The sequence below is a fragment of the Mesoplodon densirostris genome, chromosome 16, assembly GCF_025265405.1.
Source record: "Mesoplodon densirostris isolate mMesDen1 chromosome 16, mMesDen1 primary haplotype, whole genome shotgun sequence".
NCBI lineage: Eukaryota > Metazoa > Chordata > Mammalia > Artiodactyla > Ziphiidae > Mesoplodon > Mesoplodon densirostris.
The window spans coordinates 67,873,245-67,898,019 of record NC_082676.1 but is presented as its reverse complement, the minus strand read 5'-3'; the positions used below and the strand labels follow the sequence as shown (position 1 = coordinate 67,898,019).

The 24,775-nt window shown below is 56.1% G+C and overlaps 1 protein-coding gene across 1 annotated transcript in view; it reads left to right on the top strand.

Annotated features, from left to right (window-relative positions):
- RRBP1 (ribosome binding protein 1) overlaps nt 1–24,775 on the top strand; it is a 59,355-nt gene that overhangs the window by 14,387 nt on the left and 20,193 nt on the right. The window contains exons 2-4 of the mRNA XM_060078378.1: nt 6,904–9,103; nt 21,088–21,236; nt 22,311–22,433. Of these exons, the coding sequence (XP_059934361.1) occupies nt 6,925–9,103; nt 21,088–21,236; nt 22,311–22,433 (2,451 nt within the window). The 5' untranslated portion in view covers nt 6,904–6,924. The remainder of the gene's footprint in view (nt 1–6,903; nt 9,104–21,087; nt 21,237–22,310; nt 22,434–24,775) is intronic.

Genomic DNA, 24,775 nt, shown 5'->3' with positions numbered 1-24,775 from the left:
GGGATAAAGAGGATCACTTTAGGGGCTTCCCTGGTGGTGCAGTGGTTGGGAATCTGCCTGCCGATGCAGGGGACACGGGTTTGTGCCCCGGTCCAGGAAGACCCCACATGCTGTGGAGCGGCTGTGCTCGTGAGCCATGGCCGCAGAGTCTGCGCGTCCGGAGCCTGTGCTCCACAACGGGAGAGGCCACAACAGTGAGAGGCCCACGTACCGCAAAAAAAAAAAAAAAAAAAAAAAGAGGATCACTTTATAATAAATGAAAAAATAGTAGGCACTTTATCAGAAAGATGTAACAATTCTGATCTTATATTCACCTAATAAGATGCCCTCCAAATAAAGCACAAATGACAGATTCCCAGGAGAAACTGATAAATCCGTGATCGTGGAGTGTTCATGTCAAGAAGTTAGAACAGTATAAACCAATGGAAGTTGGAGGAAGGAATAATGAAAATTAATTATATAGATTGGATCACAAACCCAAAAGCTGGTTCTGGAATCATCATTGAAATTGAAATAGCAATTAAAAATGAGCTCTCTGCCAAAGGGAACCTTCATACACTGTTGGTGGGAATGTAAATTGGTGCAGCCACTGTGGAAAACAGAACAGTGTGGAGGTTCCTCAAAAAACTAAAAATAGAACTACCATGTGACCCAGCACTCCTACTCCCAAGTATATATCTGAAAAAAACAAAAACACTAATTCAGAAATATACATGCACCCCAGTGTTCATAGCAGCACTATTTACAATAGCCAAGACATGGAAACAACCTAAATGTCCATCGACAGATGAATGGATAAAAGAAGATAGGATATATATATGGCATATATATTTGTATATACACGTATATGATGGAATACTACTCAGCCATAAAAAAGAATGAAATTTTGCCATTTGCGACAACATGGGTGAACCTAGAAGGTATTGTGCTAAGTGAAATAAGTCAGACAGAGAAAGAAAAATACCATATGATGTCACTTATATGTGGAATCTAAAAAATACAACAAACTAGTGAATATAACAAAAAAGAAGCAGATTCACAGTATAGAGAACAAATTAGTGGTTGCCATTGGGGAGAGGGAAGCGGGGAGGGGCAAGAGAGGGGTAGGAGATTAAGAGGCACAAACTATTAGATATAAAATAAGCTACAAGGGTCTATTGTACAACATGGGGAGTATAGCCAATATTTTATAATAACTATAAATGGAGTAGGTTTATACTTTAAAAACCTTTCAAAATTGTGAATCACTGAATTGTATACCTGTAACTTATATCATATACAGCAACTATACTTCAGTTAAAGAAAAATCAGCTCTCTACCCACTCTACCCCCTCCAAGAACAGATCTCAAAAAACCAGATTCTGACAGTTTTACAGGCAAGTTCTTGTGAACCTACAAAGGATGGAGGAAAAGGGATGCTCTGTAGCTCATCTTAACAGGACTCAAGTGACCTTGCTACCAAGACTGTGTAAGAACAGTCTGAGAATGAGCTCTGACTTCCCCCACTTGACAGCACAGCCACCCGAATCCCACATAAAAATGTGAACAGACCAAAGCTAGTGAGGGATTAGAAAAGAAAAGACCCACCGTCAAGGAGTGTTTACACCATCAGAACCATCTGTGAGTTAACATTAGAATATATTCTTTTAATTCAATCCAATTCAGATTAAATGTCAAGTGGTAAAGAGAAAGCATTTGCTAAAATACCCTATTAAAAAAGGAAAGGTAACTAGGAATATAAGATAGCTTAACCTGATCAAAGGTTTCTACCAAAAGCCTACAGTCAACACAGCATCTAACAGTGAAGGATCAGAAGTGGAGACTCGGCTGTGAGACCAGCGAGCCTGGAGCTGGCCCTGTGAGACGAGAGAGAAGCGATGGTGTGGCTTAGAAAGCAAGAAATTACTCTTTTCATAGGTGATTTTTCTTGAAGAGAATCCACAAACTCCTGGATTTGATGAGAGTTTAGCATAATATTTGGGTAAATGACACACATGCAAAAATGAATAACTTTGCTGGTTGTCTGTAGCTAGAAAAAGAAAAAGAAATCTTTTTCTAGTACATTTAAAAATAGCAATAACCTTAACAACAGATGTGTAAGACTTCTATAGAGAAGATCATAAAAGCTCCCTGCAAGTATAAAAGAAGGTTGAAATAAGTGGAGTGCTAAACACTCCATTCACCGACAGCTCCCATAGTATACAGCATCGGCTCTCCCCATGTTCACCTGTAAATTCAGTGTGTTTCAAATAAAAGTTCCAGTAGAATTTTTGGAAGGGATGCATAGACCAAAATGTAGTATTGATGCAGGGCGTAAATAACATTTAGGTGGAACAAAGTGTGAGTCCGGTGAGGGATCCACGTGTACTGCACACCAGATGGGACAGAGGCGGCTGTGAAAGTCAGGGGGTAGGGGGGATGGACCAGTCCAGAAGGGGCGCTGGGTAACTTAAGCCGTGGGGGAAGCTGACCCTATTTCCTGTCCTATGCCAGAGTAGATCCCAGGTGATTAGAAACCCAACTGTGAAAAGTGTTCTGAAGTTTGTAGAAGAAAATAAACAGTGAAAGGACTTGTCTCCCAGTGGTTGGAACCTGGGTGGCTGAGAGTCAGGGGTGTAAGGGAGGTTTTCACTCTGTATCAACCCCTTTGTTCCTTTTGCGTTGTGACCCCTAGGAATGCGTTGCCTTTCTCCAACACAACTGAGTAATTATTTAGATTTAAAGGATAGCAACAGATTTTTCCTTAAAAAAAGAAAAAGGAAACAGGTTCTCTTTGACTCTGGGGTGGTAGCAATGAAACAAGAAAACACTGTAAAACAAAACAGTGTAACAGTTTTTCAAACAAAATTGGTTGAAAAAGAAACCACAGACTTGGATACAAATGGTTAATATCCAAATGTGTAAAAGGACACCTACAAATGAGGGGAAAAGACAGCCCTTCAGAAAATGGGCCAAGGGTATGAGCAGACAACGTCGTGGAAGCAGCGTGAAGGGCTGCTCACCATGGGAGGCACGTGGGGACGCATCCGGGGGTGAGCGCAGGAGGAGATGGTGGGGACGCAGAGGGCGGGGCTCGCGGCACTGCCCTGGGGGAGCAGCCCTGGGCCCGGCGGTGTGTCCTAGAGGATGAAGTGCTGCCCGGTGATGCCCGCAGTGGTGTCCCCCGCAGCCCTCACCGTAGCGGTGCTGGACATGTGTAAGCACACACGCACGCGTGTGGAAGTGGTGGCATTCTGAGTGTTGGTTCTCTCTGGAGAGAAGGGTGAGCTACTGCATAAATGTATCTCAAGTAAATGGGGAAAGAGGTTTGGATTTGCTAAACCTGGGTGGTAGGTAAATGGACGTTCACGATGTTTTCCTTCGTCTTCCGTATATTTGAAGTGTTTCACACTATTTACAAACACAAGGAGACAGTGATCCTGATGCAGCCGTATCTGCTACTGTCTCCAGGTCACTGTCGTCGTGTTTTAGATCGTGCCTTCCCGGTAAGTCACCGAACGCCCAGGAAATGGGGCTTGGGCTCAGTCGGGAGGCTTCATCTCGCACCCCTGCCGTGGCTTCTCCAAGTGCCCACGTGTGGCCCCCGAGGAGCAGCTGGAGAGTGATGAGACCCCGCGCCAGGGGTGCTGTTGAGGGCCCTTTTCGCAAAACGCCCCCAGATCCCCATTGCCAAGTTGGACTGAACTGGCCAGACTGGACAAGCCAGGTCAGGCCACACGGATCAGCAAATGTAGTCCGTGCCTGGGGCGTCCACTTAACTTCTGTTCCCGAGTCCTTACTCCCAGGAGCAGAGGAAAGCCATTCTCTGAGGAGCCCCGAGGTGGCCCAGGGCGTGTCAGCCGGCCAAGCCTGGGAGCGGTCCCCGAGCCTCTGGGCAGTCTCCTGCCCCCTGCCCTGGCAGGCCTTCACCTTTCTGCTTTGCATTCTAAGCGGACTGGCCATAGTAAATAAGAGTGCACATTTCAGAGGTTTCCGGGATTGACAGAGTGCAGGTTCTTTGTGGTCAGCCCACACAGGATGCAGTGGCACGGTTGGCCGGATTCTTTGCCCTCCTGGGCACGGCCCTTGGGAAAACCCTGCGGGATATTCCCGCTGGGGGCCTTTTACCATGGTGGGGATTTCAGAAGCGAAGCGCCGGAAGGCTGACCTTGAAGGCTGACCTTGAGAGCGTCCTTGAGGCATCCCCGTCTTTGCTGTGCCTGTGAGCACGGGTGGTACTCCCGTCCCTCGAGCAGGAGCCGACTCTGCGGGGCAGCGGGAAGGCGGCTTCCACCTCGACTTCTTGGCTGTCCGTGGTGATGGTGATGTGTCCTGAGCCTTCACTGTTTCACTGAGTTACCATAAATCTGGGGCTTTTCATTTTCCTGTGAAAGCGTCCTTTCAAAGAAACTCTTACTCAGGAGTTAGTGGTGGGGATGCAATTTCTTTCTGGAGCAGCGGTCCTGCAGAGTTGGGAAGGCACATCTGTGATGGACTCAGATATCCGACTGTCCACTGCGGAGGGAAGTGCTCTCCCAGCTGGCTTTTCTCCACTCTGCCCCTGACAGAGAATATATTTTTTGTATCCTGTGTTTGCCTAACTTGAGAGTCAAAGCTGACTTTTCAACCGTGGCTTTTCTAACCAAACCACACATCTGCAGAGCCCACGGTGGGGGCAGGCGCCCATCGTGGGGGCTGGTGGCCCTGGGGCTCCAGGGGACCCGCCTTCCAGGGCTTGTTGGGGACGCCACCCGGGGCTTAGGGACCCTCAGCCGGGGTGACCCGGGCCCCAGGCGTGGTGCTCCCTCTGGAGAAGGGGTGTTTCAAAGGAGTTCTGTATCCGTTCTTTTTCAGATTCTTTTCCCATGTAGGTCATTACAGAGCATTGAGTAGAGTTCCCTGTGCTGCACAGAAGGTCAAAAGGTTTTTGTCATCTGAATAGGATGGATATAGTGATTATGGTGTTGCTTTGTACCTGAAACGTGTCCGTGTTGGCGAAGTTCTGAGGCGTGCTTGTGAGGACCCGGAGTTTCAGTTGGTGGACGCCCTCCAAGCAGCAGGGTTAGAACGGGGCCTGGAACGTTCCAGCTTCTTGTCCCTGTCCTCCCGCCCACGGGACCCCCCTCCAGGCCTTTTGCACACTTGGCTGCGAGGATCCCGAAGGGCTCGTGTGTGGTGGCCTCTCCCGACTGTCATGCGTGAGGGGCCCTGGCTGTGCATCTCGCTGCCAGAACCCATGACCCGGGGTCAGAACCCGCTGCCCCAGGAGTCCACCTTGGGCCTGAGGAGTGGACTGTGGAGCTTGTCCTGGAGCTGCAGGCCCGGCGACAGTCTGGGTGAAGTAAGTGTCACAGCCGCAGCTGCGGGACTTAGCACTGTGGAGAGCAGGGAGCGCGTTCCACCCTCTTCCCGCAAGGGTTCTGTAGAAAGACGGCGAAACTGTGCTCTGGGGACCTGGGGGCCGTTCGGCTCTCCCCCTTTCTGCCTTCCTCCCCTACCTCTCACCATTGCGTTCCCTGCTCAGGTCCACTGCTGGTCCTCCTGGGGGAGCTGTTTCTCACTCCCCAGTTCAGGGGACTGGAATGTGATTGTAGTAGCATCAAAATTAGTTGATAAAAGTTGAACGTATCCAAGAAATGAACCTGTTGGAGTTTCTCACTGAAGTCAGATTTAGCCCGGCTGACAGCTGATGGGTGTGGACCTGGCCACCTCTGACCCTATGGACTTTGGTCCCCGGCCAGCAAGAAGTGGTGGTTCATCCTCTTGATGGGGAGTTTGTCATCAGGCAAAGGGTCCCCTCCCCAGGGCGAGGAGTGGACCTGGTGACACTGCCCTCCTCCCTCTTGGCAGCCTCTGGATGTGAAATTCCAAACCTGGAGTCTTACTTGGTCGGCGTCCCAAGACTGATATTTCCTGTTTCCTAACGTGCACGTTTGCAGGTTGCATAGCTCTTCGGAGCTATCACTGGTTAAAGGTCATTTTTCCTCACCAAATTTTGATCACCTTTCCGGATTGTAACACATAAGTTCTCATCTTGGGCCCTGGGTAATTGTGTTTATCAGCACTGGAGGAAGTGGAGGCAGCAGAGAGTCAGATGGCTCGCGAGGGCCTGCTGGCCTGGACGCTGTGGCTGAGAGCCCGCAGCTGTGTTTGGTTTGACTCACATGTTTGTTTTTTTTTTGCGGTATGCGGGCCTGTCACTGTCGTGGCCTCTCCCGTTGCGGAGCACAGGCTCCGGACGCGCAGGCTCAGCGGCCATGGCTCACGGGCCCAGCCGCTCTGCGGCATGCGGGATCTTCCCGGACTGGGGCACGCACCCGTGTCCCCTGCATCGGCAGGCGGGCTCTTTACCACTGCACCACCAGGGAAGCCCACGTGGTATTTTTAAAATCAGTCAACTTCACGTTAAGCAAAAAAAAAAATTTCTGTCCTAATGTGAGAAAGCAAAAGATCTCTCAACACAGTGCCCGCATGTCTACAGTCATCAGCTGTGGCTGGACGTCACCTGGCCCTAATGTAGTGGGGCAGTTTGCTACAGTCCTCACTACCCCCAGTTGTCTCACACCTGGCGGGTGCTTGTGCACATGTGCATCTTTGACCCCTGTGGTGGGGAACATCGTGAACTGGGAGCACGGCATCTGAGTCTCCTGGGTGTGATGTGCCCTGGTTATAGAGCTCCTCGCTGCTCTCTCTCCATGGCTTCGTCTATCCTGGCACCAATGGAATATCTTATGTAAGAGTTGCTCACTTCTGCAGGGGGCGGGGAGAATGGGTGACGTCAGAGATGGCCTGAGTTTGTTTCTTCCTTCACTTTATCATTATGAAGAGTTAGTGAAACTGTAAGTCAGGTGTTGGGGGTGGGGTTGGCGCTTGTTGAATACCTCAGTTTCTACAAAAAGTAATTGACATGTATGTATTCGGCAGGTGAAAGGAAAGCAAGCCAGGATGGATATTTACGACACCCAGACCTTGGGGGTTGTGGTCTTTGGTGGATTCATGGTTGTTTCCGCCATCGGCATCTTCCTGGTGTCGACGTTCTCCATGAAGGAGACGTCGTATGAAGAAGCTCTAGCCAACCAGCGCAAGGAGATGGCGAAGACTCACCACCAGAAAGTGGAGAAGAAGAAGAAGGAGAAAACAGTGGAGAAGAAAGGAAAGACCAAGAAAAAGGACGAGAAACCCAACGGGAAGATACCTGACCATGAGCCAGGCCCCAACGTGACCATCCTCCCCAAGGACCCAGTGCGGGCGCCCGCAGTGGCGGTGGCTCCAACCCCAGTCCAGTCCCCCGTGGTCATTCCCCCTGTAGCCACAGTACCAGCCATGCCCCAGGAGAAGCCGGCTTCTTCCCCTAAGGACAAAAAGAAGAAGGAGAAAAAAGTGGCAAAGGTGGAACCAGCAGTCAGTTCAGTAGTAAATTCCATCCAGGTTCTTGCCTCAAAGGCTGCCATTTTGGAAGCCGCTCCCAAGGAGGTCCCTATGGTGGTGGTGTCCCCAGTGGGTGCCAAGGGCAGTGCCTCTGCCACCAGTGCTATGCAGGGCAAGAAGGCAGAGGGGGCCCAGAACCAGGGCAAGAAGGGAGAGGGGGCCCAGAACCAGGGCAAGAAGGGAGAGGGGGCCCAGAACCAGGGCAAGAAGGGAGAGGGGGCCCCCAACCAGGGCAAGAAGGCAGAGGGGGCCCAGAACCAGGGCAAGAAGGGAGAGGGGGCCCAGAACCAGGGCAAGAAGGGAGAGGGGGCCCCCAACCAGGGCAAGAAGGCAGACGGGGCCCAGAACCAGGGCAAGAAGGCAGAGGGGGCCCCCAACCAGGGCAGGAAGGCAGACGGGGCCCCCAACCAGGGCAAGAAGGCAGAGGGGGCCCAGAACCAGGGCAAGAAGGGAGAGGGGGCCCAGAACCAGGGCAAGAAGGCAGAGGGGGCCCCCAACCAGGGCAAGAAGGCAGAGGGGGCCCAGAATCAGGGCAAGAAGGCAGAGGGGGCCCAGAATCAGGGCAAGAAGGCAGAGGGGGCCCAGAATCAGGGCAAGAAGGCAGAGGGGGCCCAGAATCAGGGCAAGAAGGCAGAGGGGGCCCCCAACCAGGGCAAGAAGGCAGAGGGGGCCCAGAATCAGGGCAAGAAGGCAGAGGGGGCCCAGAATCAGGGCAAGAAGGCAGAGGGGGCCCAGAATCAGGGCAAGAAGGCAGAGGGGGCCCAGAATCAGGGCAAGAAGGCAGAGGGGGCACAGAATCAGGGTAAGAAGGCAGAGGGGACACAGAATCAGGGAAAGAAGGCAGAAGGGACCCAGAATCAGGGCAAGAAGGCAGAAGGGATCCAGAATCAGGGCAAGAAGGCAGAAGGGACCCCCAACCAAGGCAAGAAGACACAGGGGGCCCAGAACCAGGGCAAGAAGGCAGAAGGGGCCTCCAACCAGGGCAAGAAGGCAGAGGGGGCCCAGAACCAGGGCAAGAAGGCAGAGGGGACCCCCAACCAGGGCAAGAAGGCAGAAGGGGCCTCCAACCAGGGAAAGAAGGCAGAGGGGGCCTCCAACCAGGGCAAGAAGGCAGAGGGGGCCCAGAATCAGGGCAAAAAAGAGGAAGGTACCCCAAACCAGGGCAAAAAGGTAGAGGGGAGCCCCAATCAGGGCAAAAAAGTAGAAGTGGTTCAGAACCAGAGTAAAAAGGCAGAGGGAACCCCCAACCAGGGCAAGAAGGCAGAGGGGGCTCCCAACCAGGGGAAGAAGGCAGAGGGGGCTCCCAACCAGGGGAAGAAGGCAGAGGGGACCTCCAACCAGGGGAAGAAGGCAGAGGGGACCTCCAACCAGGGCAGGAAAGCGGAGGGGGGCCAGAATCAGGGCAAAAAGGCAGATTCGGTTGCTAATCAGGGCACAAAGGCAGAAAACCAGGGGAAGAAAGCAGAAGGGGCCCCCAATCAAGGCAAAAAGGCAGAGGGAACCTTGAACCAGGGCAGAAAGTCAGAAGGGTCCCCCAACCAGGGCAAAAAGGTGGATGCATCTGCCAACCAGGGTAAAAAGGCAGAGTCAGCTCCTATCCAGGGCAAAAATGCAGATTTGGTCCAGAGCCAGGAGGCACCAAAGCAAGAGGCTCCTGCGAAGAAGAAGTCTGGGTCTAAGAAGAAAGGTGAGCCTGGTGAGTAGCTTTGATTTCTTTATGAATTTGGAGGGAAAAGCTGTCTTTAAGTGGCTTATGGATTCCCTTTGGGGAAGCCGTCTGTATCAGTCAGCTGTCGCCACATGGCTGCATAACAAACATCCCAGAATTCAGGGTCTTACAGTGTCAGTCGTTTATTCCTGTTCATGTTTCTGTTGACTTGGCTGGAGGTTGACTGGTCGGGGTTATCTCGGCTGGTGGCTCTGCTTCGTGCTGCAGTTTAATTGGTTCAGCTCCTGCTGCAGGTTGAACATAGGTCTCTTCTACGTGTTTCTTCTGGGGCCCTGGCCGAGGCATCAGTGACTCTCGAGGGCAGAGGCCCTCCCACGGTTGTGGCAGAGCTGTGAAAGGGCACTGTTCAAACCAGCATCCTGTTGGCTAGAGCAGGCCATGAGACTGAGCCTGAGTCAAAGGGCAGGAAGTCTACTGTCCCCAGTGGGAGGGGCTGCGGAGTGACCTGGGAAAAGGTGTGAGTTGAGGAGAGGTGAGGAATTAGGAGCAGTGACTCCATCCACACCCAGTCTAGGACAGTTCCGTGTCTTGCAGTCTTTCTCAAATGTCTGGCTGCGTTCTGTCAGCCTGTTCTGCATTCTTACCTCACCTGGTGCTTTAGCATAGCTTTGTTCTCTTCTAGATGTTCGTTGCATGAATAGCAGTAGGATGACGTTTCTGAGAAACAATGGCATCCACACCCCTGCCTCCCAGTTTTCGCTCTTCGCTACCCCCCCACCCCCATCATGTAATGGAGCATTAATAGAACATTAAAATAGATATAATGTATCAGATACATATATTAGATAATGTAGAACATGAATTTCTGTTATCTTTTTAGTACGGATTACTGTAGAAATTGGGCCCGTGAGTTCCTGTTTCATATTCATCTCTCACTTGATACAGTAGTCTGATGTTTTCTTGCTCCCTCCCTCCGTTTCTCTCTCTCTCTCTTCTTCTCTTTCTCTCTAGATTTCTTTCTTGCTTTCTTAGATTAGCCATTAGTTGATTTGGAAAATTAATTGCATTTGTCGTGGTGAGGTACATTACGGGCTTTGAAACATTTGGACCTGTGCCAGGTAGGCAGGGCCCTACGTTTTTTCCCTCTGTGGAGCTGTATCCGCTTTGCTGTTTCCTCCGCCCCAACTTCTGGGGGGACATTTACTCAGGCAACACTTGTCCCATGTGAGGGTCAGGGACCGGCCCACCTTGCCCCACAGGCCATGTCAGCCTCTCAGGCCCTTTGAAAACCCAGGCGCTCAGCCTCAGCCCTGACTCCGTGGCGGAGGGAGAGCACACTGCCCTGTCTTCACGGGGATGCTCCACTTGACCCTGGGAGGAGGGCATTCGAGGCAGAAGACGGGGATGCAGGTGAGAGCCGCCTGTTCTCTGGCTTCTCGCGCATCAGGTGTGTTCAGACTAGAGCTTCCTGTGGTCATCGTTACTGTGTATGGCTTTGGCCATTGAAGTAAGGTATGAAACAGAAACATGATAATATTAGAAAGGAAGGCAAAATTGTCCTAATTTGCAGGTAATAAAGAACCTTGTTGGGAGGAAGACCTAACTTAACGACCTGTGTGAACCCACAGAGCAGCTCACCTGAGGAGGTATAAGAGGAAATTTGAACAGAAAAAATACCATGGTTCAGGATAAGAAAGATTAAATATTGCAGATAAAATGATAGTCACTCCCAAGTTAACTTAGTAGTTTACTATTCTTCCTGCCAAAATTTCAGTGGGCTTAAAAGTCCCCTTTGGAGGGAAAAATAAGTAAGAATACTGAATAGATTTTCAAGTGGCTATCGGAAGACCGGTTCTGTCTGATGTGTGAACACAGTCCCAAACTATTGTAATTACAGTAGGGTGCTGGACCGAGGCCAGCAGGTCAGGGAAGAGAGTGGTCCTAACTAGACTGCATCTCACCTGCACTTCAGGGCGGGGAGGGGACAGGTCAAGGCAGTGATCCTGGGCAGGATGTTTACGGTTTGGAAGGGTCTGCTTAGCCCCTGTGAAAATGTCAGGTGTGTATCATATTGGAGTTAACGTAAAAAGAAATCAAACCCTAGAAAATAGGAAAGATGGCCGAAATTAGTACCGATCAACTCAGGTGGCAGGGGGCCGTGACTCCGAGGTGGCAGGGGGAAAATCACGAAGGGCGGGGCGCTGGGCCACACGGCCAGCCACGTAGCATGCGGACAGGCCCCAAAGAGAGCACAGCCACACCGGGTGGCCGGCGGGTGATGTGACACCTGAGCGGTCAGTTGCTTCAGTCTTCAACTCGGAAGAGTCGGAAACGTGGGGGACACGCTTGCGGTTTTTCATTTTCCTGGACGTGCCCCGTGTGCTTTCCCCCGTTTTCCCACGGTTGGGGGGCCCTCAAAGTGGATGCAGGCCCCTGTCCGCTGCTGCCCCCCCCACCCCTCCCCACCGTCTCCGTGGAGATCCCCCCAGGGCAGGGCTTCTCAGGCTTTGACGTGCAGGGTCTTGTTAAGATAAAGACTCAGTGGTTCCCAGCGGGGCCCGAGGTGCTGCGTTTCTAAGCAGCTCCCCGGAGATGCCGGTGCTGTTGCAGTGGTGGTCAGGGCCCCGAGTCTGCTGGGGGTGGGGGCAGGAAAGGGAGGTGGGCTCTTGCGGTAAGGGCTTGGCTTCGAGCAGCTTTGCAGCTGCGCCTGTGGAGGACCGCTTCCCGAGGGCAGCGTGCGCCCGTCGCTCCGACTTGCCCCGCGTTCCCCGCTGAGCCATGTCTGGTGGTTGAGGATACGAGGACGGGTGTGGACGGGCCGCTCGGCTTTTCCCGTGGCTCATGGAACCGGCTGACACTGCCCTCGCGGTCAGAGCTTGTTTGTGGAGCTTGGGGTCCAGTTCATCTGACTCACATCGAGCTTTTGGCCCTGTGGCCGTGTTGCCCAGTGAGAAGCAGGCCGCATTCCCTTCACTTAGTTACACCTCATGTTCTGTGCTCCTCCCTTGACCTGAAAGGCTGAGGTCACCCCTGGCTGCCTGCCCTTGATCTCCTTGCCTGCCAGCCGGGACTCAGTCGGTTTGGGGGCCGCCCAGTCCATTTCTTCAGGGCCACGGGTACCCCCTCGAGGGAACTGTGGACAGATCCCCGCTGGCTGGCTGGCCCTGGGCATCCAGAAACTCAGGGGCCTGGAGGTGTGAATGCCTTGGGGGGTGAGGTGTCCTGATGACCATGCCACGGGGATGAGGGAGATGGTTGGGGGGGGTGGTCTGTGTCGCTGGTGCGGAGCAGGCTGGGGAGGGAGCTTGGGGGAGGGGACCCGGGCTCGGGCAGGGAAGGATCCAGGGCCACGACGTTTAACCGTTGGCACCAGAGAGCTAGGTTCTGGGGCTGCGCTGACCGGTACAGGAACTGCTGGTCACGTGGGGCCAGTTAACATTCAAATCAGTCAAAAGTCAGAGTGAAAACCGCACTCAAGGTCTCAGTAGTTCCACAGGGCCAGTGGCTACCCGTTTGGACAGTGCAGATGAAGACCATCTCCATCAGCACAGAAGGTTCTATTGGACAAAGCTTTTCTAAACAAGAGCCATTGGGAATGAGGGAGCCTCTTGGGTCACCTTGCAGGAGGCCCCGTGAAAATGGACTTGTCTTTGAAGCCCTGTGGTGGCGTCAGGACTTCCTCCGTCTTTGTTCTGTCTGTGTCCTGAGTGGGGTGGGAGTGAGCTCCCTGTCGCCCCGCGCGTCACCCAAGCCGTGAGTGAGCTCCCAGAGCCTGTGGCTGGCCCACACACGTGGCACGTCAGCAGCAAGAGCAGCCCTGGAGCTGGGGTGGCTCCCTCAGTTGTCCAGGCCTTACCTGACACCCGGTTGTCCCGGCAGGGCCTCCGCTGACAGGAGCCCCAGAGGAGAGCGGGCACAGGACACGCTTCCGCAGGCCCGAGTTGGAGCTATTCCGGAACTTCTGATCTGATCTTCGTACAGGAGCAAATCGAGGCTGTGTGACAGGTTTTCACCCCTTGTCCCTGACCAGACTTGACAGTGGACACCCACCTTCCTAATCCTTTTTTAAATTTATTGTGTAAATGCGTGCTTCCAGCAAACAAAATTCAAACAGTGTGGAAGCGTGGAAGGTGAGAATTGAGAGTCCTCCCCTCCACTCCATCGCAGCCACCACCGACCTCCTGGGGGGCCCCCGGAGATGCCCCGCTCATCCCATGGCACACGCAGCAGGCCTGCGTTGCAGGGACGGACTTGCCTCCTTCGTTCCTCAGCACACCCTGGGGCTGCCGCTTTCAGCTGCATCGTAGCCCACGGCGTGGCCATAACGTCATTTATTTAAATGCCATGAAGCAGTGTGCTGTTCTTTTGCTGCTGAAATTAATGCTACAGTGGCTTACACGTATCGCTGGGTATCTCTGTAATGTAAATTCCTAGATAGGTAACTGCTAAGTCAAAAGGCAGGTGCATTTTTAATTTAGGACGACAAGCTCTATCCGCCTTACCCTCTGGAGGCCTGGCGCAGTGGACGGTTCCCGCGGTGATGGGCCCACGTGAGCGCCCCCCCCAACCTGACCTCGGTGCTCACATGGCTCCGTGGAGATGGGGGCGATTTCAGGGCCATCAGGAGCCCAGGTGTGGACTACGAGAAAACACTTGGTTTTGAAACAGAAGCACGGATTCTTTTCCCAGTGTCTGGAAAAGAGAGGATTCACGGAATCATCACGAAGTGGAAACTTCCAGAACGGAAGCTTCCGAGTCGGCCGCACCGTCCAGGCCTCTGCTGGTTTGTTTTCTAAGAGCCACCGCGGCGAGTATTCGTGTTCATCAGGAAAGCACGCTTCTTGCCCAGGAAGCAAGCGGATGTGGGGGTGGTTTGGGGCCCTCTCGGCAGGGCCGTTCCTCAGCTCCTGGAAGGGAGTCCACGCAAACACAGTGTGGGCCAGGCCTGGGGAACTGGATGCCCAGACTTGGGCTGGACAGGAGGCACCTTCTGGAAACCGAGTTGGGCCCGAGCCCTGGGACTCGTGCTGCCACGGGGGCTTGGTTTGCGGGCATCACTGCCGAGCGAGGCTGAGGCCGGGGGGCCCTCCTCTTGGACTCTGTGCCTGGCATCATGCCAGACCCTGGCCCTTAACGCGGACGCGGGCCATCTACCAGGGGCCAGAGGCCATCACGTTAGGGCCCAGCCAGCCTCCAGGAGGTGGAGGTACCCTCAGACCGGCCCGCACGACCCCACGACGGCTGAGTCCGATGCGCTCACAGGTCCACGGGGCAGAAAGGCCATCTTTGCGGGGAGGACTGTAGGTGAATTTTATTTTCTTCCCTTCACCCTTCTGCATTTTCCAGTTTTTCTGTAACACGTATTCTTGTTAATGGAAGAGAAACCAAAACTCCATTCTTTGTCTGTGAGTTGAAGAAACAGGCCCTCCTTGTACCAAAGTGGAGGTCCCACCCCTTCGGGCGCCAGGAGGGGGCCCAGCCCTGACCTCAGGGCCCCGAGCGTCCTCTGAGCCGCAGAGAGAACTGCTCCTTCGGGGGCGCAAGTTGAGGAAGGGAAGTGGCCAGTGCTTCTTGGGCTGCCCCAGCCCCTGGGCACCCAGCAGATGGTGGTGACTGAGGTCAGGTGAGAGATAAAGGTAGTTCCTACATCCGGGACCTGGCAGCATCCTAGGGGTGTCAGCTCCATGCTGTGAGAGGCCTCCTGCCACTGCCGGACCCCGGGAGATGCAGGAATAGGGTCGTGTCCTGTAACGTAACAGGGCAGGGGCCAGACCCACCAGGAGACCTTCAGTCGGGGTGTCTGTGGCCTGCAGGGCCTCATCTTGAGCCGTGTGACTGGACAGTAGCTGTACCCCTGCCTCCTGCTGTCCCCCCCCGCCCCCCCCCCCCGCATCCTTTGTGCCCTGTGGGCTGCTGTGCCTGAGGCTGGGGTCCCGGGGAACCGGCCCCACTGCGCTCCAGCCTGGTGTGTGGGGAGGGGCTCTTTCTGTGCATTTATCCCCCAACTTCCTTTAAGGTGGGTTTGTATTTTTACCTGTTTTAGGACAGCAGAAACCAAAGCTCAGCTCTGTTTCAAGACTTCCCAGAAGGGAGAGTTGGGACGCCGGGCCTGGGTCTCCGCCTGCGCCCGCCCAGGCTCAGCTACCAGCAGCTGCCCCTCCGGCACAGGCCGAGGCACAGAGCGGGGGGTGTGGAGATTACGTTTGAGCCTCTCTTTTGAACTTAACTCAGTTTCTCAGGGTCTGAAGCTCTGAAGAAAACTGCAGAGCTCCTGAGCTTTTTTCACTTTCTGTGTAAGTTCTTCAAACTCAACTTTTCCCTTTCTTCTTTTTGAAAGAACAAAACATCCCCTGGGGAAGCGAGTCTGGTGTCACGTCTCAGAGAAGCTGCTGGAAGACGTTCTTCCAGGGCTCTCCGTTCACTTCTCTTAAACGGGGTGGCGCTGTGGCTCCCGTCACTGCCGGGCAGGAGGCTGAGGTTGTACGTCCCCCGTCCTTCCTGCAGGCAGTAGGTCAGACCTCCTGGTCCCCTCAGGCCCGAGGAAGGAGCTTGCGCAAAGGCCCTCCAGGGGTTGTATTTCTTTAAGAAATACTGTGATGTGTTTTAGTTCTTTTTTCAGATTTAAAATTAATTTTGTTAAAATTGGGGGGGAAAAGCAAAAGTATAAAGAGAAAAATACAGTCATTCAATTTATAGGATTTTTTAAAAACTCCATTAGCCATCATTATGTGTACAATCTCGCAGTTAGTCAAGAGATCACTTTTTTCTCCAGCCAAATGAAAAGGCCTGATTCAAAGGCCCCAAGTAGGGTTGCTCTTGACATTATTTGTCCTTTGCTCCAGTGCACTTAAAACGCCATTGCCAGGGTCCAGTGCAGCTGCTGATCTGAGGCCTGCGCCCTGTCGGGAGGCAGAAGCCCTGGGCAGTGCCGGGCTTCAGCCTGAGCCGGGCTTGGGGTCGGCCGCGTGCGTGCTGCCCTTGACTGCCATGGTGCAGACCAGCAGTTGTGAGGGCGGCAGGAGCTGCAGCTCTGTCTCTTGAAGCATTTGGTGGATCTTCCATTGAGGGCCTCGAAGGGTCTCTTTCCCGAAGGCTCAGAAGGACCCTTCACGGCCACTGTCCGTGAACATGCAGCTGGCGGGGGGGTGGCCCAGGTTCCTTGTTTCTGGACATGGTGGCCGCCCTCTGGACTTGGGGTCAGCGGGAGTCGGGGGCTTGGTTCTGTTTCTGAATCTGACGATTGCTTGGGAAGTGCTGGGCTTCCAGGAGGCACAGGGGCCCTTCCTGGGGCCCTGGCCTTTGACCTGAGTTTGGCTCAGGTGATTGGGGATGTCCTGGGGGGCTTCCTGAGGCTGGGGTCTGGCTTCCTGTTGGGGGGAGCATGCAGGTCCCCCACCCACACTGTTGGGGTGACGCCCCTGCAGGGTCCCGAGCCAGCAGCTGCCATTCGGCCTGCACCTGCGTGTGTGAGCGGAGGCCTTCAGAACCGGTCTGGATGTTCCCTGGGACGTGAGCGTCTTTGCCGTTGGAGTTCTCCTCCGGCCTCCAGTACCCGACCCGTGTGTGCTGTCAGAGCCCTGGGTTGTCACCGCCACCCCACTTCCTGAGTGCGCTCAGCCCCGGCCCTGGGCTCCTCCCTGACCTGCCTCCAGCCTTGGCCCCTGGGTGTCCTCAAGTGCAAACGTTGCTCACTCCGAGGCACTGCCCCTTTGCCCACGCGGTGAAGCCTGGATCCCTGGGACCCACGCCAGTGCCACCTGCCTCTGCTCCACCAGCCTCGGGTCATCCCTGCCACTCCCTCCCCTTCCTGCTCTCCACCCGGTAGTGTTTGGCGCAAGCATCTCCTGCGTTAAAAGCCTCGCCGGTGTTGCTGCCATGGCTGCGTCCTCAGGTGCCCTGTGGCTCTGCTGCCTGATTCCACGTCCAGGGTCTCCTCCCCTCTCCTAGCTGGGAGTCCCACAGGCCCTTCCAGGATTTTGAAGACTGCAGGGTACACAGTAGGTGCATACTTCATGTCTGGAGACCATCTGCACAGGGCTGCCAGGCACCTGCAGCAGCAGCTGGAGTGGAGCTGGAGCTCTTGATGCCCGTGCCAGGGCCTGGCAGTAACTCCCTCGATCACAGCTGTGTGCGCGCAGTTCCTGCAGCTATTCTGACGCCCCCTGTTGCTTGGCTGAGCCGGGCACAAGCAGGCAGGGCTTCCAGGGCCCAGACCTGGAGGGGCTGCTGCTGAAACAGCGCCAGGTCCCTGGTGGGTGAGACCCCACGGTCAGCGGTGAGAGGGGAGACTCCTAAGCCCTTTTTGCAGGACAGGTCTAATTTTAGGTGATTAAGCCTCCCGGCGTGGTCACGAAAGGAAGCGTAGTTTTGGAATTTGAGGCACGTTATCCAAGCGCTGAGTGCTTCTCAGCTCAGAGCCCAGGGAGGCAGAGGGCCCCTCGTTTCCCTAAATGCGCTGCCCGCTTGACCTCATGTGCAAAGACAGTGGTGCGAGCAGGGGCCGTGGGCCCCACTGCTCTGTCCACGGGGGCGTGGGTGCCAGCTGGGGGAGCAGAGGAAGGCAGAGTTGCTTCACCCCTGCCTCCCCACCCAAGTTCCTCACTGGGGCGCTGTCCGCCCAAGGAGGGGTCAGGGTGTGGGGTGCTCCTGGCCCTGTTGATCGGTTCTGCCGTGCTTTACCCTGTGCCCAGTACATTGCTGTTGCCCGCATTTCACAGACGAGGAAACAGGCTCAGAGAGGTGAAGTCGCTTGCCCGAGGATGCACAGGGGGGAGGGAGCTGAGCCAAGATTCAAGCCCAGACCACCTGGCTCCAGGGGCCTTGCTCTGACCAGGGTGCCCACAGCCCAAGGGCAGGGATGACCTGCAGACCGGAATTGGCCCATGAATGTGTTCAGCTCCGGGGTGGTTTTATTTATTTTTCACTGAGTTAGCTGTCAGCACTGAAGGTCAGGAGATGGCACACAGCAATCTCGTTTCTAGCTCTCCTCGATGCGTCCGCAGCTCTGCGGGTTCTGGCCTGGACCCCGTGGGAGCTGTCGCCTGGAGGGAAAGGACCATGGCCAAGGCCACCCGCTCAGGGGAGGCTGCCCCATCCCTGCAGGGCACAGTGTTTGGGGTGCTCGCTGTGTCCCCGGCCAGGCAGGAGCCTGGGTTACTCCAGAGCAGTGAGACGCCGGCCCTCCCCGGCCACTGTGCCCTTCTGCTGCCTGGTTCCTCCCCCAGGCCTCCGGGCCCGTCCGTATCTGGAATTTCAGGCTCACTAACATGGGCGAAGCCTTGGCTGCTCCTGTCTCACGGGAGTTCACTGCCACGTGGTCCTTGTGAAGCCTGTGGCTTCACAGAATAGGTGTTGAGTCTCTGACAAATTTCTCTTAGGGCCTTAAGATTTCACAACCCCAAGGATTATTTCTAGCCTTCGATCCTTTGCCGGAGGACACGTTAGTCCTTTGTGTATGGGTCAGCGTGCCCACCTCGTGGGCCTTGAAACCCAGAAATAAATGCCACTCACGTGAGGCCCAGAGTTCTGGTTCCCAGTACCTTCCTTTCTTTCAGTTTTACTTTCCCCGATTTGGGGTGAATAAAGATGGCACCATTCTTACCTTAATGAAAAATGTAAAGTCATATCTCTGTAAAAATCATTCTGAAGTGTTTGAATGAGGATGGAGAAGGCTGTGGAAGTTTCTGTGGGGGGTGGGCGAGGAGAGTTAAGTTCTGCTCTTACATAGCTTTGGGGTGTTCCACTCGTTACAAGTTTTCATGACTTTGTTCACTGGAACATCTAATACAATTTAGTATAATTACATGAGAAAGTTTTAACCAACGTATGTTAGAATGACACTCCCAGAATACTCTCAGGAACGTTCTGTGCACAGGGCCCTCCTGGAGGGAATGCATCTGTGAGACCACTGGGGTAGTGGCGTGAAGGATGCGGTGTTCCACAGGGAAGCGTATCTGTGTCATCCAGGTCTGTGTCCCCTCCCCCAGGTGGGTGGGGGGCAGTGCAGCAGGGGCCCTGGGGCCTAGGAGGATGGTCACTCGGGGACCTCTGCAGGGACCAGACTGCCAGGGCTTCAGTAGGCGGTGCTTTGGGGCCCCAGGGCTGGAAAGGAGTAGCCAGCCTGCCCCACAGAAGTACACTGTGAGCCACACTAAAAAAGGCAAATGAGGGGCTTCCCTGGTGGCGCAGTGGTTGAGAGTCCGCCTGCCGATGCAGGGGACGTGGGTTTGTGCCCCGGTCTGGGAGGATCCCACATGCCACGGAGTGGCTGGGCCCGTGGGCCATGGCCACTGAGCCTGCATGTCCGGAGCCTGTGCTCCGCAACGGGAGAGGCCACAGCAGTGAGAGGCCCGCGTACCGCAAAAAAAAAAAAAAAAAAAGGCAAATGAGAGACACATGGAATTCATTTTAATATATTTCATTTAACCCAGTTACCCCAAATGCTATCATTTCAATATGCAATCAATATAAAAAAGTTATTGCAGGTATTTTACATTCTTTTGTTTTTCCATACCAAGTTTTCAGAATCTGGTGTGCGCTCCCCTGGGAGCCACCCCAGTTCCCACCACCAGCCACGTGGCAGGTGCCTGGCAGCCGGCATGGCTGGGGGCAGCGCAGGAGCAGGCCTCTCTGAGTCCGCAGAGGAAAACATCTGAGTGTCCAGCTTCAGAGAGGCCATCCTGTCCAGTCTGACTCCGGCCGACCTCCCTCTTCTGAGAAACCCTGGCAGAAACGTCGGTCTGCAGGCCGACGGGGCGGAGCAGGAAGCCCAGAGACCAAAATGCTGACCGTGAGGTTTTCGTCCGAGTGGTTCCTTCTATTTTGGCTTAGCTGTACTTGAATTTTCTCTAGGGTGCAGAAGTTTACCGTTAAAATTATTTTACGTACATATTTCAGTGAAAAGAATGAAGGCTGAAGGGGGCCTCCCCCCACCTCCCAGTTTTCATGACACCCTCAACCTCCTAGGCCTTTAACGTCAACACGGTTGTTTTTACTCCCGAGCTTCGCGGGGTAAAAAGTTCTAAAGTGAAGGTGCTCGTAGCAACCAGCTCGCCACGTGCCACGTCCCCTTTATTAGGGGATCCTGCTAAGTGCTTTGACTTGTAATGACAATATTGTAACTAGGGAGTGAAAATATTGTGACAAGCCAGAGAATTTCAGGTTGCCATGGAAACCTTCCCCTGGCTGTCCTCAGTGAGGTGGGCTTGGCTGCAGGTGTCGCTGCAGGCGGCCGCTTGGCTTTGTTTCAGCTCGTTTGGGGCCCTGTCGTTCCGCAGCTCGTGGGCAGTTTGGGGCCTCAGCGCAAGGAGCTGCCAGACGGGGGGGCGTCTCTGTTCACCCTTTCGTGTCTTTGGGGCTGTGCGAGGGGCTGCGTGAGAGTGAAGCTTTCGCGGGGGCGTCGGGCGTCCAGGAGTGACAGCTGGCTGTCGGCACATGGCTCTGTGTCCTCCAGCAGGTCACGCGCTCATGGACCGGCGAGCGGGCAGCCCTGTTCTGGACGAACCCAGCCATCCCTGTCCTGAAACCTGCCTTAAGCTTCGCCCAGGGAGAGCTGGAAATAGAGGGTCTGAACCAGGACGTCGGGGAGGCGGCCTCCTGCTCCCCGCCGGTGGGGCTCGGTCTTGGCAGGGGCGTGAGCCTCGCTGGGTGGCGCACGGCCAGAGCTCGCCCAGGCAGTTTGCTGGGAAAAGAAGGAAGGAAAAAAGCACCTATGGGAAAGTATGCCTTGCCCAAGTCTGCTCACTTTGATGGTGAAAAAGTAGGGGCACATCTCCTCCAACCCAGGAATACTCGGCCTTTCTTTTTCCTGGGGACCTTCCCCACTGCTGTTCTTGAGCAGGACCTGAGTTGAGTCCAGTCGAGACCCCAGGGCGGGCTCGCTGCACTCGGCCTGCGGACCCTGGGCAGCCGGACAGAGGCCTCGGCTCTGACTGGCCTCTGCTGCTCTGGGGTGTGACGGGCTTGGTGGCTGGTGCCCGAGTGTGAGTCCCTGCCCCCTCCCTTCTGTGCAGGGCCCCCGGAGAGCGACAGCCCACTCTGCCTCCCCTACAAGACGCTGGTCTCCACGGTCGGAAGCATGGTGCTCAGCGAGGGCGAGGCCCAGCGGCTCATCGAGATCCTGTCCGAGAAAGCAGGTGTCGTCCAGGACACGTGGCACAAGGTGCGCCCTCCCCCAACCCCAGGGGCCAGCGCGTGGCAGTGGTTTCCTGGTCTTGGGCCCTGGCCTCCCCTGGATGGTGCCTCGCAGGCCGGCCGCACCCGACTTGACAAGCTTCACGGAGTGTTCCTGGAACACCTCCGCTTGCCTCTCGGCAGAACTCTGTCCCCCTCCCCAGGTCGGGCTGCGTGAATCACCCGCAGACACTTCTGCTTCAGCTGCAGCCCAGCCGCTGCAGCAGGAGGGCTGTTAAGGGCCGGGATGGGGCGTCTGGGGGGCCAGGAACTGGGACCCACTGGTTTGTGGCCGGGGCTCGGGCTCAGGAAGGAGGGTGTTTGTCTCTCTGGTTTCTCTCTGTCTGGTGCTTGTGGCCACGAGCTGCCCCAGGAGGTGCCGCGGGGCGTGTTTGTTCCTTAAACAGCTGGAATTGTAGGTAATTTTGCTGGAGGATTTTGTGGCACCTCAGTGGTGAGAGATGTTGGGAGTGTCCTGGGGCCACTGGGTCACCACCCCCCGCCCCGCCCCAGCCCTTGCTGAGTAGTGACGGGTCCTGCGGTCACAGGAGCTCCTCGCTCAGTGAACGTTGGGCCGTCTTCTGGGCCTGAAGTGGCCGGAGGTCAAGGTGGCCGGCCACTCCCCTCCAACAAGAGAGGCCTGAACTCAGCTCAGGCCACTGTCCCCAGATACCTACCCCCCACTCCCACCCCGTGCCTGGACCTCCACGCTTCAGCTGGCAGCCTTCAGGCCGGCCCCAGCAGCTGAGGGATGGGCACCAAGCCAGGGACGATGGCCGGTGGCCCCCAGCAGGCCGGGAAGAGGCCCTGGCCACCATCGACTGGGGTTAGGGAAGCACCATGCTCCCACAACTACCCCAGGGGTCCAGAGCTTTGGGCCCGAGGCCTGGCTAACTGGGCGGCAGAGGCAGGGGCCACCCCCAGAAGTGTGTGCCATCGGGATGGCACCGCTCATGCGCCATCAGGCCACTGCTCTGCTTTTGGGTCGGGGTCTGATGGTTGGGGTGAGTCTCAAACCAGGCTTCTGCCCACCCCATTAACGCGACTCTGTGGGCATCTCTAGGCCACTCAGAAGGGTGACCCCGTGGCGATTCTGAAACGCCAGCTGGAAGAGAAGGAGAAGCTGCTGGCCACGGAGCAGGAGGACGCGGCCGCCGCCAAGAGCAAACTGAGGGAGCTCAATAAGGTAGGGCCGGCGCCGGCTGCGTGAGGACCCCTGCACAGCGGGGTCCCTCTCGGGACTGGGAACGCACGGGTGGGAGGGGACAGTCGGCCCCGCGGTTGTGGCCCCGTCTTTTAGGGTGATGCCCTGAGAGGAGGGCGGGCACAGTGGGTCCCAGGGTCTTTTCTTGAGAATTGGAGCAGAAAACTGTGGGGAGGGCTTAGCGGGGCTGCCGCCCCTTCTCCGCTGTCTGGGGAGCGGTCCCGTGGTGGTTCAGCACGTGACACGTGTGTACCCAGTGAACACTGGTCTAGAGGGCCCGTGCTGCCCCGACGGGCTGGGGGCCTCATTCAGGAGGGGTCAGCACGCGGCCGCTCCTTGTGAGGAGGGGGTCCGGGTCCCCTGCAGCGGGGCTGGTCCCTCCCCGTTTAAGCTGTCCTTCCCAGCATCGCGCCCTGTGTGGCCCTAGCCCTGTCCCCGCCTCCTCTGCGGGCCAGTGGGCGCAGGGAGGCGGCCGGGGCCTCGGAACGTCCCACACGTCTGGGCGCCTGCGTCGCTCGCTCACGAGGCGTCAGAGTTTGTCCTGAGCGACGGCCGCGGCTCCAGGCCAGACGGGAAGGTTTGTTCAGTGAGGGATGGACAGGCGGCGGGAGCGGAAGGCTTTGCCGTGGTCGCTCCTGGTCAGGCTCCGCCCGGGAGGTAGAAGGGGAAGGCCGGTCTCCGAGGCCTCCCCTAGTGCAGCCTCCTGCCCGGTGGCCTTCGTCCTCTCTCTCGGGAGTGTCCCCCGCGGCCTCGGGTTGCTGGTTGGATGCAGGGCGGCCGGAGCCACTCACCCTGCTCCCAGGAGCCGACTGCGCTTCCCTTCCCGCCCGGCTGCTGGCGCGTCCCAGGCCAGGAGCCTCTGCCCCATGGAAGTGGGCCGTGAGTCACAGGCCTCCTGCCCCAAGGGCCCACGGCCAGCAGCCACTGTGGAGTCTGTGGTTCTGGGGGCCGTTCTTCCGTATCCTCTTTCTGGACCACCTGAGAAGATGTGTTGACCTCCAAAATAAAGCTCACGTGAGAGGAAAGGGGAGTGACTGTTTTTGTGGCTGGTGGCTGTGTGGCTCCCCGGCCAGTTCCTCGTGCCGGCCCCTGAGGTTAGGGTGGACTGGACGTGTCATGAGTGAGCAGGTGCAGCCTCTGACGGTGATGGTGGCCATTGCTGGGGTCTCCGGCCACCTCGGGCCGGACAGCAGGTTTGGGGTTGGGGGTGCACCCTGCAACAGGAGGCCCCTTAGGTGCTGCTGCCTGTGCAGGACACTTGCTGCTCCCCTCCGGGGCGGCCACTTGAGTTCCAAACCCTAGCGCAGCTGACCCACAGACCCCCACCCCCTCCCCCTCCCCAACCGGACGCATTTCCAGCCCTGCCCAGGCACGGCACGGTCTCCCTGCTGTGGGACACAGGCGCAGCCCCTGGGGCTCCAGGCCTTGGCTCTGAGGCAAGACGTCTGACGGTGCGTCCAGCCAGGGCCCTGCCTCCCCCACGGCATCCTCCTCCCTGAGCCGCAGGGGGTCTTCGCGGGCTCTCAGCGCGTACACGGTCCCGGGAGGGCCGCCTCTTCACGTGCAGCTGGCTCCCGACCTTCAGACCCGAGTCTGCTCCCCGACGCGCCTGCTCCTCACTGCCTCCCCGGGGCCTCTCGTGCTCCTGCATTAGCCTCGAGTGCCCTTCACTGCTTGGCTCACTGGAAAGAGCCCCCTCCTTCAGGAAGCCCTCCAGGGCGGGGCCCCCATTTTCCTGTCTCAGCTCAGAGGTCACCTTGCCTGGCAGGGGCCACTGAGGCCCAGGCATCGCCATCTGTCCTTCTGTGCCCTGGAGTCCATGGATGCTGAGTCCCTGCATTTCTCTGTTGAGAGTTTCAAACAGAGCGGAGGGGATTCCACTGCTGTGGCACGTCTCCCAGCCTAGCACCGTTGAGTAAAGTTATATGAGAAACTTCTGAGAATGTAGAAGTTCCGATTAACTTGATCTTCCCAGGAGCTGGGGCGGGTGGATAGGATCCGCGTTTCATGTTTAGTTCCCGTCACGATTTCTTTGTCCTTGTACAGAAGTTTTTATGGTTGCAAAAGAGGGTTTTGGTGAATTCCTTTTCTCGTGATCTGTGGCTAAAGGACACAAAGGCCGTGTGGACTGTCTGCCAGATCAAGTGGGCACCTTGCAAGTGGGTGAAGTCAACAGAGTTGGGTTCAAAGACCATTCCGGGCACCAGTTCACGGGCTCGGGCGTCCTGAGACCTCCTTCCTGGTTTCTGAGCGTTTTCGGGGACGTGTTCAGGGATTTGAGGAACCACACGTGGCTCCGGAGCCGTCCTTCTGGAAAACCGTCT